The 20,063-nt window shown below is 46.3% G+C and overlaps 1 protein-coding gene across 2 annotated transcripts in view; it reads left to right on the top strand.

Moving 5' to 3' along the window:
• Positions 1-1,536: 1,536 nt before the first annotated feature.
• The window catches only part of plekho1b (pleckstrin homology domain containing, family O member 1b), a 30,408-nt gene continuing 11,881 nt past the window's right edge, over positions 1,537-20,063 (top strand). For both annotated transcript variants that reach the window (XR_013790255.1, XM_079504307.1), the window contains exons 1-2: positions 1,537-1,826; positions 2,300-2,449. Coding sequence is in view for 1 of the 2 variants with exons in the window: in XM_079504307.1 (XP_079360433.1) it covers positions 1,800-1,826; positions 2,300-2,449 (177 nt within the window). In the remaining variant the exon portion in view is untranslated. The remainder of the gene's footprint in view (positions 1,827-2,299; positions 2,450-20,063) is intronic.

Genomic DNA, 20,063 nt, shown 5'->3' with positions numbered 1-20,063 from the left:
CAAATAGCAGCATATTTTCTCAAAACTATTTCAATAGTATACTAAAAAAAGCATCATATTTAAAATGTGTTAAAAAAGGTAGCAGAGCTGTTTACAATGGGCCTCATGCGCCAACCGTTCTTAAGAAGTTCTTAAGAGGAAATTTGTTCTTAGACCCACTTAGGACGTTTTTAAGAAGGTTTTGGGATCCCTCAATCTTTTCTTAGCTGTGATTTGTTCGTAGGTAAGAACAGAATCTACGCACACTGTAGAGCACTCTTAGGGTGCCTTTTTCGTTCATAAGTGCAATCTGAAAACATAAAGGAAAAACAGCGCCATCTGCATGATGCTCAAAGTTTGGTCTGAGGACCTCAAGGGGTCCTTGAGGAAGTTCCAGGCAGTCCACAGCAAAATATGGAACATTTTACCACTTTAATCTAAATACTGAAAATAGTCAATCTACAAGCTCACAAACGCGTCCCATTACTGCCCATTTTGAGCTTGTAGATCGGCTATTTTCGAAACATTTTGATAAATCTTCAAAGCATTTCCCTAGCAGAAAATATTTTCATATGGGGGTCTGCAGAATGCATATAAATTTGGGGGTCCTTGACATGAAAATGTTTGAGAACCACTGGTTTAGAGTTTACAACCCAACCCAAACAAATGCACCATACCCACCACATAACCCCCACCCCACCCGCCATCACCCCCCCCAAGTTGACTATTGTGAGAGAAATAATAAAATACATTCATGAATTTTGAATTTCTGTTCACTTCAGTACCTCCACAGTATTATTGATTTTTAATGTTTGGAGTTTGGTGTTCCACCATATTTAGACTTTAGTTTAGGTATTCTTGACTTCACTCAACTTTATTTCTATGTGTGAGGTCCTGTGATTTCTGTGTGCTGCAATCACACACAGGTGTGACTGCAGGCAAGGCCATGGAGTCATGCAAAACCACACCCACCTGGGTGAACACAGGTAGGAAAATGAATTCCCAATGCCTTATATGGGATTGGTGGGGTGGTTCCCTATGGTAATTAGGATGCTAATTAGGATATATGGGGCGTCTACCTATGATAATTTGAATGAACTGGCACACCCCTTCAAGTTACGAGGATTTGGATTCATCATCATAAGAACATGCTTACGAACAATTCTGCCTACTTAAGAACGTTTCATGAATCTGACTGGACTTCTCTTAGGAATTCACTTAGGAAGAAATGTAAGAGGAAAAGTTAGGAACTTATTGGCGCATGAGGCCCATTATCTCTATCTAGACTAGGCCTACTATCTAGATTCTAGTCTACTCCATTCCAAACGTGTGTTTGGCCAGTAGGTGGCGGTGTAGAACCACAACCACCACCATCTGCTAAACATCTCCAGAGAGGGGAGGGTGGATGGATGAGGGAGAGAGAGGAGGAGAGGGGAGGGGAGGGGAGGGTACTGGGGGTGGGAGATGAGACGGGAGGAGGAGGTGGAGGAGGAGGGAGGGAGGGTGAGACTGAGACTCGCCGCTCTCAGCAGCAGAAACGGGATCTTCTTTAGTTCACACCATGAAGCAACCTATTGATCATCAGTAACGGGGACCGTCCAACCGCTGACACACCGGGCTCCCCGTGCTCCGGTGCGGCCGATAGAGGAGACAGACGCTCCTGTCGGCTTGTTTTCTCTCTCTCTGGGGAGTTCAGTTGGACTGACTGTAGTCTCTCTCTGGCTCATATTGCACATTGATTGTGTGCAGCAGTAGCAGCCAGCAGCACCAGGGCGGTGTTGAGTCTTAACGGAGGCTTAAAGCGGCTTGGATCCTCTAGCATGAAGAAAAACAACTCGACAAAACGGGTAAGGGTCCGTTTGGACTATTTTATAACGGCTTTTCTTATAATACAGGTTTATTGTTGTAATAACTGCGTGGTTGTTGTGGATTATATAGACTGGAGCCAAGAGCTTTGTCTAGTTCGGATAGAGATGACATAAGGTTTCAGTCTGGGCTTGGTTTCAATTAGTTTGAGTAAAGACTTTTTACACATTATAATAAAAATATCCACGCTGGATATATTTTTACAGAAAAAACATCTCCCTTTTAAATCAGATTAGAATACAACTACCGTTACATTGATTCCACCAAAAAAGCTAATGTAATCTTTAAAAAGGAGAAAGGCGGAATGAATGTGACATCATCTACATGACAAAAGACCTGAGAGCAGACCTGCTGCCCTGACTGACAGCCAGGAACTCTCTGTTGTTTTGTTGTCTTGGTTTTGAATCATAATGTAAAAAAGCAGTATACTTCATGTCTCTCTCCCTGGCTGCAGGGACCACCGGAGCCCACCACCCAGGCCCACACACAGCCAGACAAGGTCGGCTGGATCCGTAAATTCTGCGGTAAAGGGATATTCCGCGAAATCTGGAAGAACAGATTCGTGGCTCTGAGAGGGGAGCAGCTGTTCATCTCGGAGAGAGAAGTGAGTAGCCTACTGTTGTTGTTGTTGTTGTTGTATAGTAGTGGAAATAGCAGATCTATGTGTTTCTGATCTATTTTCACTAGTTTGGGCAAACGTAAAATTTCTCTTTTGGGTTTGAGGCTTGAGCTAAAACGTTTGGAAACCATTGGTCTATTATTCCACTCTGCTTCTCAAATTGGGATCTGGGGACCCCAAGGGGTCATTGTAAGGCGTTCCTAGGGGGTCCCCCATGAGGAAAAGTTTAACTTCAAACACTTTTATTTTGCAGTTACTAGAAAATTGACACTGTTTTAGAACATCACAGGTTTTAGTTTAATGAGCAAATACAATCAAATGACTGACAGGCATGCAGGCAGGCAGGCACTAGGCAGCCCCACAAGTTTGGGGTAAACACATTCTTATGTAAATCTTTGAATCGGATCAGCTCTGTGTGTGTGTGTGTGTGTGTGTGTGTGTGTGTGTGTGTGTGTGTGCGCGCACGCGCGCGCGATTCGTGTGTGTGTGTGCGATTCGTGTGTGTGTGTGTGGGTGTGTGGGTGTGTGTGTGTGTGAATGTGTGTGTGTGTGTGTGTGTGTGTGTGTGTGTGTGTGTGTGTGTGTGTGTGTGTGCGCGCGATTCGTGTGTGTGTGTGCGATTCGTGTGTGTGTGTGCGATTCGTGTGTGTGTGTGTGTGTGGGTGTGTGTGTGTGTGAATGTGTGTGTGTGTTATAGGTTATAACACAGAATCTACAGGCCTTCAAAAGGAGAATCGCACACGCGCACACACACACACACACACACACACACACACACACACACACACACACACACACACACACACACACACACACACACACACACACACACAGGTGCACCAAAGTTACATCCACAAAATCAAGGCATATGTCCTCAATCGCGATACAACAAGCATGTCACCCAGCATTCCATGGGCACTAGAAGTAGCGTAAGCATCCTCCTCCAACAACCAGCCTGCGGTCATGTCCCAGGCAGGACCATGAAGAAACTAAGTTTCCAGTCCACTCCTGCATTGCTGCCCAGTGTCAAAGCGCTCTCCGTAGCGTAGCTGATCCCATGGGCCTGAAATCCATCCACTGTTGTTCCAACAGCGGACAGACAAACACACACAGCTAGGAGCCCAGGTTCAACACCTATTCCCGCCTGTAGCTGCTCACGGAAGTGAGTTCTCAGATTGGTTACAATGGAGCAGTAGTTTAATGTCATGCCCAGGACACACACTCACACTCACACACCCACGCGCATGCACACCCACACGCACACACACACACATTACATTACATTACATTACATTACAGTCATTTAGCAGACGCTTTTATCCAAAGCGACTTACAATAAGTGTATTCAACATAGGTAGGGAACAAAAACTACTAATCACCAGAAGTCTTTAGTGCATTTTCTGCAAAAACAAGCAACCAAGAGTATACCTAGCGCTAAGGTAAAAGTGCAATATATCAGCTACCTATTTCCTTAACCGGATGAGACAAAATAGCTAAATCAAATGAGCATGAGCTAAAACAATTAAGTGTATCGACTAAACAAGATCCAATAAACAATACAACAATAGAAAACAAACGTTCGTACAACTAGTTAACAACAAGTAGGTCAGGCAGAGAGGAAGGGTAGTGTTTCCTGAAGAGGTGGGTTTTCAACCTGCGGCGAAATATGGGCAGTGACTCTGCTGTCCTAACATCAGTGGGGAGTTCATTCCACCACTGTGGGGCCAGAACAGAAAAGAGTCGTGACCGTGTGGATCGGCCAGAAGGACCCTTGAGTGACGAGGCAATCAGTCGCCCCGAGGTGGCAGACCGAAGTGGTCGGGCAGGGGTGTAGGCATCGACCATAGCCCGGAGATAGGAAGGAGCTGTTCCTTTCACTGCCCTATAGGCTAACACCAGGGTTTTGAACTGGATGCGGGCCGCTACGGGGAGCCAGTGTAGAGAACGGAGAAGGATGGTTGTGTGGGAGAACTTGGGGCGGTTGAACACCAGACGAGCCGCAGCTTTCTGAACAAGCTCCAGAGGTCTGATGGCAGATGCCGGAGCACCAGCAAGGAGAGAGTTGCAGTAGTCCAGGCGGGAGATGACGAGAGCCTGGATGAGCACCTGGGCTGCCTTCTCCGTGAGGAAGGGGCGAATCCTCCTGATGTTGTAGAGGAGGAATCTGCAGGACCTTGTCACTGATGCGATGTTTGCCGAGAACGTCAGTTGATCGTCCAGGGTCACACCCAGATTTTTCGCAGTCCGAGTTGAGGTCACCACAGCATTATCAATGGTGATGGCCATGTCTCGGTGCGGACAGCCCTTCCCCGGGAGGAACATCAGCTCGGTCTTGTCCAGGTTGAGCTTCAGGTGGTTTGTCGACATCCACGCCGAGATGTCAGCCAGACAAGCAGCAATGCGTGCCTCCACTTGGGTATCAGAGGGGGGGAATGAGAGGATCAGCTGGGTGTCATCGGCATAGCAGTGGTAGGAAAAGCCATGGGAGTGGATGACAGCACCCAGAGATGTAGTGTAGAGAGAGAAAAGAAGAGGACCCAGAACCGAGCCTTGGGGAACCCCAGTTGTGAGCCTGTGTGGTTCTGACACAGACCCTCTCAGCATCACCTGGTAGGAGCGACCCGTCAGGTAGGATGCAAACAGGGAGAGTGCAGAGCCTGAGACACCCATCCCCTCGAGGGTGGAGAGGAGGATCTGATGGTTCACCGTGTCGAACGCTGCAGACAGGTCCAGGAGTATCAGGACGGAGGAGAGAGAGTTCGCTCTAGCGGCATGGAGCGACTCCGTCACTGCCAGCAGGGCAGTCTCTGTCGAGTGACCCACTTTGAAACCAGACTGGTTGGAGTCCAGGAGGTTGTTCTGGTGGAGATAGGAGGACAGTTGTTTAAAGACAGCACGTTCGAGAGTTTTAGATAGGAAGGATAGAAGGGAAACCGGTCTGTAGTTCTTGATCTCAGAGGGGTCAAGTGTCGGTTTCTTCAGGAGGGGGGTGACTCTGGCAGTCTTGAAAGTAGAGGGAAAGTAGCCAGATGTCAGAGAGGTGTTAATAAGGTGGGTTAAGAAGGGAAGAAGTTCAGGTGCAATAGACTGCAACAGAGTGGATGGGACCGGGTCCAGAGAGCATGAGGTGGGGCGACTAGAGGTAACAAGGAGAAGGACCTCGTTAGGGGAGAGGGGAGAGAAGTGGGATAGAGAGGGGATGGGGGGGGGAAGAGGAGTAGATGAAGGTAGAGAGGGGGGGGTGGCAGGCAGACGGGTGTGGGCAGCGCGCAGGGCACCAGCCGGGGGAGGAGGGAAGGAGGATCGGATATCGTTCACCTTCTTGTCAAAGAAGTTGGCGAAATCGTCAGGGAGGAGGGACGAGGAGGGAGGAGGGGGTGGTGGTTGTAGGAGAGAGGAGAAAGTTTCAAAGAGTTTTTTAGGGTTGGAAGCAGAAGCCTGAATTTTAGTGCAGAAAAAAGCAGCTTTAGCAGCTGATAGACACACACACACACACACACACACACACACACACACACACACACACACACACACACACACACACACACACACACACACACACACACACACACACACACACACGTCAAATCAGTAAGTCTTTTAGGCTTTGTATAACTAAATTAACCCCAAATGAACATCCCTATTCTGGGACAAACATTCGGTGAAAATGTCCCAATCTAGATCAGGCTATTTTCTCAAAAGAGATTAGATGTAGAGGGAAAAGATTAGCAAACCTACTCCTACAGTATACCTGTAGACCCCAGAGGAATAATAATGATTAAAAACAACACGTAGGAAGAAAAAAATAAAGGGACCCAAAAAAAAATGTCTGCGACCCATCAATGGGTCCCGACCCACTGTTTGGGAAACTGCTGTATAGTACTTGTGAGTGTTTAGGAACAAACAGGAAGGAAACAGGAAACGAGAAGTGAAATAGAGGAAGTGAGTGAGTGTCAGTTTCTGACACTACGTGGTCAGAAGAACCGCATGGGTCGTCATGGTAACCGGTTGTGAAGTTGGCTGTTGCCATGGCGACACCAGCAGCATTTTGTTGTTGCCTGCTTCCATTATTGCCAGGGTAACCTGGTGTCAGAGGTGATTGTCACAATGACACACAGCCAATCACAGAAGTCCCTGACAGGGGTGGGGGGAGGGGCAGAATTCTATTCTAACGTAAAGTTGAAGCCTGGTGCCCGTGTGTGTGTGTGTGTGTGTGTCCGTGCGTGTGTGGACAAATATGCCCAAATATGGATGAGCCTGACCATCTCAGCGCTGATGTCATACCTGACTACTGTGTGGTAAACCTAGGTGGTGTTAACCAGTGGCTTAACCCATTTTGGGCGGGAACCCCTTTTGGTCTTAGCATTATGTTATGCTTTAGCTATTGAAAAATAGCAGATCTACAAGCTCATAGCGCGCCACCGAGTGGCGCGCTACGAGCTTGTAGGTCTGCAATTTTTGAAAAATCGAAGAACGACTGACATAGAAACATAGCTTTTTCAGAAAACTGTCAGGACGTAGAAGACATTTTTAGAATCTGATCTCAGGTCAAAATGTCTTGTCATTCGGTTCATGGCAATTGCCACCCCCTTGTGTTCACATTTAACCTTAAATGCAGTTATTTTATGCATATTGTCCCCAACTCTGAATTGTTTTAGTAGATTCATCTGATTTTATCCCAATCGATGCCCGTCCATCTACGTGTGACACGTGTTATAATTTAGATTAACCTTTTATTGTATGCAGCCATTCATTTATTAACCACTTTCAACATGGCATCCCAACAAGGCCACGCCTACTCTATAATTCTTCGGTTATACCGTAACTGTTGTATGTTTGGTTGGTGCCACTTTGTTTTTGTTCCCCTGTGGGTGTTGCTGAGGGGAATCTTTTTGGGGGAGCACAGGCGCCACTGTGGTTTCTGCTCTTGTTCCCGCCCACCCGGTGACACAAAGCTATTCCTTCCCTAGACCCGATCCGAAAACTGCAAGACGAGTTGATCCCAGTCTACTGGCTACCGATATATAGCAGGTCTGTCGCTTCACCCGATGAGTCAGGCACCCCCCTGTCGTGTTATTTCTCAATGTTTCCAGTAGTCCCACCCAACTCGTAATAGCTTGAGGTCTGATATTTAAAAAAAAACATTTAAAACAAGACAGTCCTGCTGTCAGAAGTGGACTTTAGCCCTGTGAGGCCAATGCCCGAGCAAGGCACTAGCGAGCGGTGCGATACCCTGCGATACCCTGTGATACCCTGCGATACCCTGACTCAGCGGCTTTTGAGTTGCATACAGAGATTGGTTTAGAATTGTAAATCATCCATCTTTGTAAACATGCAACGTGACAGGAGAGCCCCATCATGTAAACATGCAACGTGACAGGAGAGCCCCATCATGTAAACATGCAACGTGACAGGAGAGCCCCATCATGTAAACATGCAACGTGACAGGAGAGCCCCATCATGTAAACATGCAACGTGACAGGAGAGCCCCATCATGTAAACATGCAACGTGACAGGAGAGCCCCATCATGTAAACATGCAACGTGACAGGAGAGCCCCATCATGTAAACATGCAACGTGACAGGAGAGCCCCATCATGTAAACATGCAACGTGACAGGAGAGCCCCATCATGTAAACATGCAACGTGACAGGAGAGCCCCATCATGTAAACATGCAATGTGACAGGAGAGCCCCATCATGTAAACATGCAACGTGACAGGAGAGCCCCATCATGTAAACATGCAACGTGACAGGAGAGCCCCATCATGTAAACATGCAACGTGTCAGGAGAGCCCCATCATGTAAACATGCAACGTGACAGGAGAGCCCCATCATGCATGCGTCAACAACGTCTGACGCTGGGGAGCCACGGTCAAATTCCTGCCCCAACTCATCAACGGGTGTGAGAATGCATTGGCTCACATCCTACCTAGACTGACCCCCATGGCCTCTGACAACGGGTAGTGGGTTATAACGTCATAAGATGACAGATGTCACATGCTGGCTTCCAAGTACAGTACTTTGTGCCTATTTTACCCACGCAATGCTGGGTACACTGGCTCAGGTAACCGGAAGGCTCGCGTTAAAACACGCTCGCCCTCATTTCTTTCCACCGACCTCATGCCGACTGCTCGGTGGGGCGGTTCTTGTATTCTGTATTTGTTTGACTGAGGATAAGGTTAGAAAGAGGTTAAAGGTTAGGCATAGTTTTACTGAGGTTAAGGTTAGGAATACCAGGCAGAGAGAGTTCTGTCGGATTTACGCCTGAGGCGATTGTTTAGAGGTGAGCATTCTGGTATTCCTGGCTCCTATGGAGTAAAAATATGAAATAATAATATAACTGTAACATACATACGGATTATTGAGTTAACCACCCAAAAAAACATTTTCAGTTAACCACTTAAGCCCAACATACATTTTGACGGGGGTACCCCCTTTCTGCCGTCTACAACAAATCTATTCGCCAACTTAAGAGTTCTCAACGTTTCACAATGGGACAAGTATGGAGCTTGTACATCTGCTGTTTTTGCCAAATGTGCCCCTTATATGACAGAATGAGGACACTATAGGGTTCCTGTGGTTAAGACTATTCAGCACTATGAGCTCATTTGCGATCTGCTGCTATGAGCTCATTGTCGATCTGCTATTTTCTACCAAAGCTTTCCCCACAATATGGATCCTGGGGTTTAACTGTAAAGTGCTGACTGCCATGGTTTGTAGGACAACCATGTTCGGAGGGAGGAGTGTTGTGTTTATAACCATTCCATCTAATAACCGTCAAGCTCTGGACGTCATCGGACCGGATCTTATGTCCACTCTGTTCAGTTTGGTAGCCCATCCATCCGTCATCCACATATCGATCCGTCAATCTGTGTTCACTTTGAGAGATTTACCACACGACTGCAAAACGCATCAGGAGATGAAGATGAATGATAGTTGTGTGGCTGTGGTTGCTGCTGGGCCATTCCTTTCTCTCCGGCAGAGACTGCAGCTCATATGACAGCGTTACAGCTACAATTACAATTTACAATTTAGCCGTTTAGCAGCCGCTCTAATCCAGAGCGATTTACAAGAGTAAATGGCATGAACCCTAGTCATCAGCAGACGGCAGGGTTATGCTCACCCAAGTACGGTAGATTGCAAAGAAAACAATGCAAAGTGCTACAGAGTAGTAACTACAATACCAGGTAGTCATCAAACCTAGCATCTGTAAACTAGATTCTATCTAATAAGATTCATTGTCTCAACATCTCAGTAATGACAACCCCTGCTGGTTGTCCCCAGGACAAGTTGTCCCCAGGACAAGGCTTAAGCATAGGGGGGATCAAGCCTTTTCTGTTGCTGCCCCTAAGCTCCTGAATGACCCCGCCCGGCACCTATATTAATCTGCCCCCCCTCACTCTCTGTTTTAAAAAAATCAGCTTAAAACCCTTTTTTTTTATTCCTTAGCTTTTAACCCAGTTTGAGGGATTTGTTTTGTTATTGTGAGTTTAGTTGCGTTTTGTGTTTTTATTCTGTTTGATTGCGTTTTTGTGTTCTTTTAGTGTGTCCTTTGACGCATCATTGTCTGTAAAGCACTTTGGTCAACTCTCTTGTTTTTCAATGTGCTCTATAAATAAAGTTGGATCGGATTGGACAATACTTAGCATTTGTGGTCAAGGAAACAAATATGTTTAAATACTGTTTGCTTGACCACGTAACATTATGAAGGAAGGAGTAATCAACATAACATTTGCATAGTATGTTTAGCTCTGCTAAATTACACAGAGACCCTACTCCGTCCCTGTCTGTCTGTCTGTCTGTCTGTCTGTCTGTCTGTCTGTCTGTCTGTCTGTCTGTCTGTCTGTCTGTCTGTCTGTCTGTCTGTCTGTCTGTCTGTCTGTCTGTCTGTCTGTCTGTCTGTCTCCTTACTTGCCTCCCTCTTGTCTCCTCACCTGCCTCCCTCTGTTCTCCCAGGGAGGTGAGGGGAGTCAGGTTTCAGTCAGAAAGAGGAGGTCTAGTTTCACTTCTCTCTCTCTCTCTCTCTATCACTGATGATAATCTGCTGTGAAATAAAACCACTGTGGTTCCGTGTGACGGCCAACAGAGAAATCGACCTGAATTACCTGAGAAAGAGAGTCTGATGTTAAACAGTTGAAAACAACACACAAAACCAGGATGTACGTACTACGTACCTGAAGAAAGGAAAAATATCAGGGGTTACTTACTGTTGGCTCAGCCAGTTGGGCCCTTGATCTGATTTGTTTCTCAAATTCCTTGACTGCCTGTCCCTTCTGTTATTTGCAAGTGATCAGATCGGATTTGTGTATTCCAGAACACGTGTCAACCTATCTGCATTGGTTGCTGTGGCAAGGCAACAATGTCAAAAGTGATGCATTAACTTTGCACACCGAAAATTGCAGATATACAGTACAAGCTCACAAAGCGTTGTCCTTGGCACCTTGTCCTGTTTTCTTTCTAAACTAAAGACTTTAGACAAACATAGCCACTCTACAAGCTCATGTTGGGAGGTTGTAGATCTGCAATTTTTGCCGTGGTGTAAAGTAACTAAGTACATTTACTCAAGTACTGTACTAAAGTACAATTTTGAGGTACTTTTGGAGTTTCTACTTTCTACTCCACTACACAAATATTTAACTTTTTACTCCACCACAATTATTTGACAGTGTGTGTGTGTGTGTGTGTGTGTGTGTGTGTGTGTGTGTGTGTGTGTGTGTGTGTGTGTGTGTGTGTGTGTGTGTGTGTGTGTGTGTGTGTGTGTGTTATCTGTTTTCCCAATTTCTTTCCCCATTTACTTTATTATTGAATTGTCCTTGTGTGTAAACACATGTACATGAATAAAAGACTATAGGACATTACATACAAACCACACAAAAGATCTGCTATTTTTTAAAGATTTGTATGCGTTTCGCACATTGACTACTTTTACTTTTGGTAGGCCTATTTTATGTATCTATTTTGATGCCATGCCAATACTTTTGTACTTTTACTCAAGTACATTTTGAATACTGGAATGTTACTAAAAAGCATTTCTACATTGCAGAATTGATGCTTTAAGTGAAACATGCAAGTACTTCTTCTTCCACCACTAGATTTTTGCCTCATGTTCACCCCAGTATAGGGATGCTATAGGGCTTATACAGTGGGGAGCAGTTAGGTCGCTGAGAAGCGAAGCCCCCCCCCCCCCCCCCCCGCTGTTGTCATTGGTGGTAGTCACAGGGTCTGACCAGCCGCTTCAGTATGTTGGATCAGCAGGAGAGATGATTGGGAAGTGAGAGCATTACACTCACCCTCACCCCTAAAAATAGATATGTGTGGCTACGAAACATAATTTGGACGGCACGCAGAAGAGAGAGACGAGATAGAGTGCGTGTGTGTGTGTGTGTGTGTGTGTGTGTGTGTGTGTGTGTGTGTGTGTGTGTGTGTGTGTGTGTGTTTGTGTGTGTGTGTGTGTGTAGAATTTGAATTCGGTGGGGCCAACGGTTCTCGCGTTACATGGATTACAGACATACACACACACGTACAGAGACTTGGTGCATTTATAGATAGATAATAATACCGTCATTTAGAAGATAGATAGATATACTATATGTGTGCCCCATAATTATCTGGGTTGCATTTTTGACACACCAGAAACAATTGCATAAAGGCATGTCTACTGGCAGTGGGAACGGAGTTAATTGGCCACTTTGGTGTAAAAGGGGTATAACACATATAGGTTAATTCATTATTAATTTTTGTAAGGACTTATTTCCTCTTACTCGGGTGCAGGACAACAACAGCTGATCGTCAGCTGTGTTCTGTGCCGTGTGTGTTGCTGGTGATGTGACAAGTGCTTTTGTCCCAACTCGTCACTGTAGCACGACCTGAGGATGAGACTGCGTTGACTTTTACCCGCTGAGAGACGTCACCCGATCTGATCTCCCGATGTGGAGGCCAGTTAGCAGGGTTGGCATAAGAGACTTTGGGCTTGGTCTTCTGTAAAGTCGCTTGGCAAGTGTTGGGCACACTGTTTACTTGAGCTCATGCTGTTGCTGTTGATTAACTGGAGTTCATTCCTTATTCATTCATTCGTTCGTTCAGTCCTGTGATCCTAGAGAGATGGAACCACAATAGAGACAGGAGATAGGATGAGGAGAAGAGGAGTGATGATGCATGGGGACAGTGGTTTTTAACCCTTTGGGATGAGGAGAAGAGGAGTGATGATGCATGGGGACAGTGGTTTTTAACCCTTTGGGATGAGGAGAAGAGGAGTGATGATGCATGGGGACAGTGGTTTTTAACCCTTTGGGATGAGGAGAAGAGGAGTGATGATGCATGGGGACAGTGGTTTTTAACCCTTTGGGATGAGGAGAAGAGGAGTGATGATGCATGGGGACAGTGGTTTTTAACCCTTTGGGATGAGGAGAAGAGGAGTGATGATGCATGGGGACAGTGGTTTTTAACCCTTTGGGATGAGGAGAAGAGGAGTGATGATGCATGGGGACAGTGGTTTTTAACCCTTTGGGATGAGGAGAAGAGGAGTGGTGATGCATGGGGACAGTGGTTTTTAACCCTTTGGGATGAGGAGAAGAGGAGTGATGATGCATGGGGACAGTGGTTTTTAACCCTTTGGGATGAGGAGAAGAGGAGTGGTGATGCATGGGGACAGTGGTTTTTAACCCTTTGGGATGAGGAGAAGAGGAGTGATGATGCATGGGGACAGTGGTTTTTAACCCTTTGGGATGAGGAGAAGAGGAGTGGTGATGCATGGGGACAGTGGTTTTTAACCCTTTGGGATGAGGAGAAGAGGAGTGATGATGCATGGGGACAGTGGTTTTTAACCCTTTGGGATGAGGAGAAGAGGAGTGATGATGCATGGGGACAGTGGTTTTTAACCCTTTTCATATCAAGGTTTATTATATATTCAGCATTTTAGCCACAGAACACCATTTGTTGAGATTTAGGGCAGTATTATGCGTGTCTTAAGTACCAGGTCTTATTACTTAACTTAAGACCTGGAGGCGTGGTCAATGCTGTTTGGCCACTCAGAATAGCCAAATGGCATTGATCACACCTCCAGGTCTTAAGTTAAGTAATAAGACTTACTTAAGACACGCATAATACTGCCCTTAGCCTCTCAGATCCAAAAACATTTTGTTGTCTTCATTTCGTGTTGTATTGATGTGGTACCATAGGAGAGATAACAGGCAAAATAACAATTATTCTACATTCTGTAATTGTGTAGACCTTTTTAAATGAAATAATGCAGATGTTTAACAATTTAACTCTTGAGATCGTAAAATTAAAACCATTACATTTTCATTCATTGTACACTCTCAAGAGTTAAAGATCTAGAACGGTCCATTTGGTTACCAACTCTCCATCATTTAGCTGGGGAACCCCCTCAAGGACCACTGGTTGAAAACCACTGCATTAGGAGGAGGGGTAGAATACATAGGAGGAAGAGAAGGAGTGAAAGAGGACCATTGTTTACCTGCTTTTTTTCACTCTCTCTTTTTAATGATTTGTTTATTTTAATGGGACACAGCATACTAATGAACAATACAATCAATGTATTAACAAGCAGACATAAAACAAGCAGACAATAGTACATTACATTACATTACACTGGGAAAACAAAGAATAAATACAAAAACAGGTACAAAACTGGTACAAAAGTAGTATTTAAAGGCTCAGTTAAAACAAATTATTACTTGACTTGCCATTGCACTAGCAGCGTTTTGTCCTATAGTTTGAATTTGTACAAATTATTTTTATAGTTTTTTAGGCTGATGCTCGGTTCTTGGTTTATCCGTGAATGCTACACTGTCTCTCTGCATTTGACGTACGTATTTACCTTGCTTATTGTAAGTCGCTGTTGATAAGAGCTGCTAACTTCCTGCATTGTACATTGTCGAAATTGTAATAAATAGGGGTAGGACGAGAAGAGGGGTATAAGGAGATGAGTAAAAGGAGGAGAAGAGGGGTGATTAATAGGAGTAGAAGGGTAAGAACATGGCTTACTGTAGTCTTACTGTAGTAACTAGGAGTAGAAGAGAAGAGGGGTAGCACGAGGATTAGTTTCCGCACGCACGCGCGCACACGCACACGCACACACACACACACACACACACACACACACACACACACACACACACACACACACACACACACACACACACACACACACACACACACACACACACACACAGCTTCTGGGGTGTGGGACCGGGGCGACAGAAGCACAACATTAACTGTCTGTCTGTCTCTCTCACACCACACCGCTTTATTTAAATATTCGTCTGTCATCTTGGATCTTTTTGTATTTCTTAGACTCTTGCCTATAATTACATGCACAAAAATTGTAATAATGAACACAATGTTTTTTTTATGTGTGTGAATAAGGCTTTGTCTTGCAGTGGCCTATACTCCTGGAAGCACAAATCAGCAGTGTGGTTGTAAAGCCCTTGTTAACTATTTGCAGCAGACAAGCTGTAGTAGTTTAATTAGGGATTAGACTGAGGAGGTTTAGGATTAGATTAGGTTTCCTGAAAGTTACAAATATCCTTGTCTGTGAACAACTGTTAATGTTGATGCATATAACAATATGCAATACAGTTGTGCTATTTCCAGGGTGATGTTTGGACTGGAGGGGTAACAACATAGACCTAATATAAAAAACAAAAACAAAACAATTACAGATTTTGGCATTATTTCCATGGAATGAAGTAAGCCAATACTTTTGTACTTTTATACTTTTGTACATTTTTTATTCCAGACCTTTACTTGTAACAGAGTATTTCTAGATTGCAGTATTGATACTTAAAGGAGCATTCAGTGATTTGGGTGATTTGGAAAACCACCCAGTCCGCCCCGGTAACAAAATGTGCACATGCATGCTCTACAGTGGGGGGAAGTGCAACAGGCCAACAGCATGTGCACCAAGGCCCGGCCCACTCGATCATGATTGGAAGAAGGCCCCTCTCATCCTGATTGGATGAAGGCTTTGCCACCCGCCACCAGGGGCTCACTGGGGACAGGGAGGAACTCCTTATATGGTCAGCACACTCTATAGTAGGGAGGATTATCCAGAAAAAAAGAGTGATATTTGAATTAAGTCAAATCACTGAATATACCTTTAAACTATGTGTGGATTGACAGTTTGACAATGCCTACTGCATGTTTGTTTATGAATCACATTCTGTGCACACAGTACAAGAACCATTCTGACCATTCAGCAGTCTGACCAGTTCACTGTGTTTGGTATCATTTACCCGTGAATCCTACAGTATACACACTGTATTTCTATCAGATCCTAGTTCTATCAGCCAAAATGTTCATGTCAGCAGTTAATGTTAACTGTCTAGACTAGAGACAACTGTCTCTGTCACCTGCTTATTGTCATCTGCTATCTCTGATAACAGTCTCTCATAACTATTTAACTCCTGCGTACCTATAGGTCCCCTCAGCCCCATGTTCCCTCAGCCACAACACCAACCCTATAGGTCCCCTCAGCCCCATGTTCCCTCAGCCACAACACCAACCCTATAGGTCCCCTCAGCCCCATGTTCCCTCAACCACAACACCAACCCTATAGGTCCCCTCAGCCCCATGTTCCCTCAACCACAACACCAACCCTATAGGTCCCCTCAGCCCCATGTTCCCTCAACCACAACACCAACCCTATAGGTCCCCTCAGCCCCATGTTCCCTCAACCACAACACCAACCCTCCCTCAGCCCCATGTTCCCTCAGCCACAACACCAACCCTATAGGTCCCCTCAGCCCCATGTTCCCTCAACCACAACACCAACCCTCCCTCAGCCCCATGTTCCCTCAGCCACAACACCAACCCTATAGGTCCCCTCAGCCCCATGTTCCCTCAACCACAACACCAACCCTCCCTCAGCCCCATGTTCCCTCAGCCACAACACCAACCCTATAGGTCCCCTCAGCCCCATGTTCCCTCAACCACAACACCAACCCTCCCTCAGCCCCATGTTCCCTCAACCACAACACCAACCCTCCCTCAGCCCCATGTTCCCTCAGCCCCAGCCCCATGTTCCCTCAACCACAACACCAACCCTATAGGTCCCCTCAGCCCCATGTTCCCTCAACCACAACACCAACCCTCCCTCAGCCCCATGTTCCCTCAGCCACAACACCAACCCTATAGGTCCCCTCAGCCCCATGTTCCCTCAACCACAACACCAACCCTCCCTCAGCCCCATGTTCCCTCAGCCACAACACCAACCCTATAGGTCCCCTCAGCCCCATGTTCCCTCAACCACAACACCAACCCTCCCTCAGCCCCATGTTCCCTCAGCCACAACACCAACCCTATAGGTCCCCTCAGCCCCATGTTCCCTCAACCACAACACCAACCCTCCCTCAGCCCCATGTTCCCTCAGCCCCAGCCCCATGTTCCCTCAGCCCCATGTTCCCTCAGCCCCATGTTCCCTCAACCACAACACCAACCCTCCCTCAGCCCCATGTTCCCTCAACCACAACACCAACCCTCCCTCAGCCCCATGTTCCCTCAACCACAACCCTAACCCCTGTACCTATGTCCCCTGTCCTCTGTCCTATGTCCTAACCCCTGTACCTATAGGTCCCCTCAGCCCCATGTTCCCTCAACCACATCACCAACCCTCCCTTAGCCCCATGTTCCCTCAACCACAACACCAACCCTCCCTCAGCCCCATGTTCCCTCAACCACAACACCAACCCTCCCTCAACCCTCATGTTCCCCCAACAGCAACCCTAACCCCTGTACCTATGTCCCCTGTCCTATGTCCTAACCCCTGTACCTATGTCCCCTCAACCCCAACACCAACCTGCACTAAGCTGAGCATCTCCCTCTGCAGCCTCTTATAACTGCTGTGCTGTAGTAAAACAATGTACATACAACTAAACTATGAGGGGTGCCTCGCCTCCTCTGGCACCCTGAGCTTGTAGATGTGCTATTTTTCATAAAGATTGGTACAAATCTTTGAATATACCATACCATACATACTGTATATGTTTTTAAAGCGAACATTTGTAACTCAAAACTTTGCTTCTGGGGGTCCCTGGAAAAGAAAATTGAGTGGGGGTCGGTGGCCAAATACATAATATGAAAAAGTTTGAGAACCATTGATATAGCAACATACGTTTTTTCAGAAAACTCTCTGTCCTGTCTCTGCGCTGTCTCTGCTGTCTCTCTGCCTACTGTCTCTGTGCTGTCTCTGTGTTGTATCTGCTGTCTCTCTGCCTACTGTCTCTGTCCTGTCTCTGCTGTCTCTCTGCCTACTGTCTCTGTCCTGTCTCTGCGGTCTCTCTGCCTACTGTCTCTGTGCTGTCTCTGCTGTCTCTCTGCCTACTGTCTCTGTCCTGTCTCTGCGGTCTCTCTGCCTACTATCTCTGTCCTGTCTCTGCTGTCTCTCTGCCTACTGTCTCTGTGCTGTCTCTGCTGTCTCTCTGCTAACTGTCTCTCTGCTGTCTCTGCTGTCTCTCTGCCTACTGTCTCTGTGCTGTCTCTGCTGTCTCTCTGCCTACTGTCTCTGTCCTGTCTCTGCGGTCTCTCTGCCTACTGTCTCTGTGCTGTCTCTGTGCCTACTGTCTCTGTACTGTCTCTGCTGTCTCTCTGCCTACTGTCTCTGTACTGTCTCTGCTGTCTCTCTGCCTACTGTCTCTGTGCTGTCTCTGCTGTCTCTCTGCCTACTGTCTCTGTCCTGTCTCTGCGGTCTCTCTGCCTACTGTCTCTGTGCTGTCTCTGCTGTCTCTCTGCTAACTGTCTCTGTGCTGTCTCTGCGGTCTCTCTGCCTACTGTCTCTGTGCTGTCTCTGCTGTCTCTCTGCTAACTGTCTCTGTGCTGTCTCTGTGCCTACTGTCTCTGTACTGTCTCTGCTGTCTCTCTGCCTACTGTCTCTGTGCTGTCTCTGCTGTCTCTCTGCCTACTGTCTCTGTGCTGTCTCTGCTGTCTCTCTGCCTACTGTCTCTGCTAACTGTCTCTGCTGTCTCTCTGCCTACTGTCTCTGTGCTGTCTCTGCTGTCTCTCTGCCTACTGTCTCTGCTAACTGTCTCTGCTGTCTCTCTGCCTACTGTCTCTGCCTACTGTCTCTGCTGTCTCTCTGCCTACTGTCTCTGCTAACTGTCTCTGCTGTCTCTCTGCCTACTGTCTCTGCTAACTGTCTCTGCTGTCTCTCTGCCAACTGTCTCTGTGCTGTCTCTGCTGTCTCTCTGCTAACTGTCTGTGCATTAGCAGCATCTCCGCTAGCTGCTATGAGAGGAGACGCGCAAAGAGTTCCGATGCCAAATCAATAATGGATGCCGCATTTTACAGTTTGTACTGTGTGTATAGGAAGTAAGCAGTGTGTTCTATCAACAAACAACAACACATTATTATTGCTATCATCAGTGCCACTGCCAATCTATACCCCATAGGCCTGCAGCACGTTGGCCCAGTCAGAGTTTCTTTCCGTGGAGAGAGAGGGATGTCCCTGTTTAAACCTTAATATCATCCAGAGAGCGTTGGTTAATTATTCAGGACCCCCCACGGGGGCGGGGCACAACGGAAAGGCTCTCCTGGAGACAAACTGCAGGCTTTGAACGAGTGCCTGCTTGTGTTTCTCTGGCTCTGGCTCTGGCTCTATGCACACGCACACGCACACAAACACACACTAAACACAAAAGCCAGAGCAGAGCCCTGATGCCAGGATATTTTCTCAGTGCCATGTCTGTCAGTACCATGGTATTCTGTCAGTACTAGGACATTCTGTGAGTACCAGGTATGTCAGTACCATGGTATTCTGTCAGTACTAGGACATTCTGTCAGTACCAGGTATGTCAGTACCATGGTATTCTGTCAGTACTAGGACATTCTGTGAGTACCAGGTATGTCAGTACCATGGTATTCTGTCAGTACTAGGACATTCTGTGAGTACCAGGTATGTCAGTACCATGGTATTCTGTCAGTACTAGGACATTATGTCAGTATCAGGTCAAATATTATTCTGTCAGTATACTAGGACATTCTGTCAGTACCACGTATGTCAGTACCATGCAGGACATTATGTCAGTATCAGGTCAAATATTATTCTGTCAGTACCATTGCCAGGTCTGTGAACAGAAAGGAGGAGAGGTCGCACAACTTGTCTTCACGATGCAAATTCTGTATTTTAAGATGACCAACAGAAGATGCCTTCTTCCGGTCTGTGCACATTGGAACCAATCCTGCACTGAGATAACCAAGACAAAGCATTTGTGATGGTGAGACAAACAGCTGTTCTGCTGGATTGTACAGGGTTCTAGTGGGTTGTACAGGGTTCTAGTGGGTTGTACAGGCTTCTGTTGGTTTGTACAGGGTTCTAGTGGGTTGTACAGGGTTCTGTTGGTTTGTACAGGGTTCTAGTGGGTTGTACAGGGTTCTGTTGGTTTGTACAGGGTTCTAGTGGGTTGTACAGGGTTCTGTTGGTTTGTACAGGGTTCTAGTGGGTTGTACAGGCTTCTGTTGGTTTGTACAGGGTTCTAGTGGGTTGTACAGGCTTCTGTTGGTTTGTACAGGGTTCTGTTAGGGGTTTTGATAAATGGTAAATGGTGCATTTATATAGCGCTTTTATCCAAAGCGTTGTACATA

Source organism: Electrona antarctica (genome assembly GCF_951216825.1).
Source record: "Electrona antarctica genome assembly, chromosome: 6".
Taxonomy (NCBI): Eukaryota; Metazoa; Chordata; class Actinopteri; order Myctophiformes; family Myctophidae; genus Electrona; species Electrona antarctica.
The sequence above is the reverse complement of the archived record's forward strand: the minus strand, read 5'-3'. Positions and strand labels throughout refer to the sequence as shown.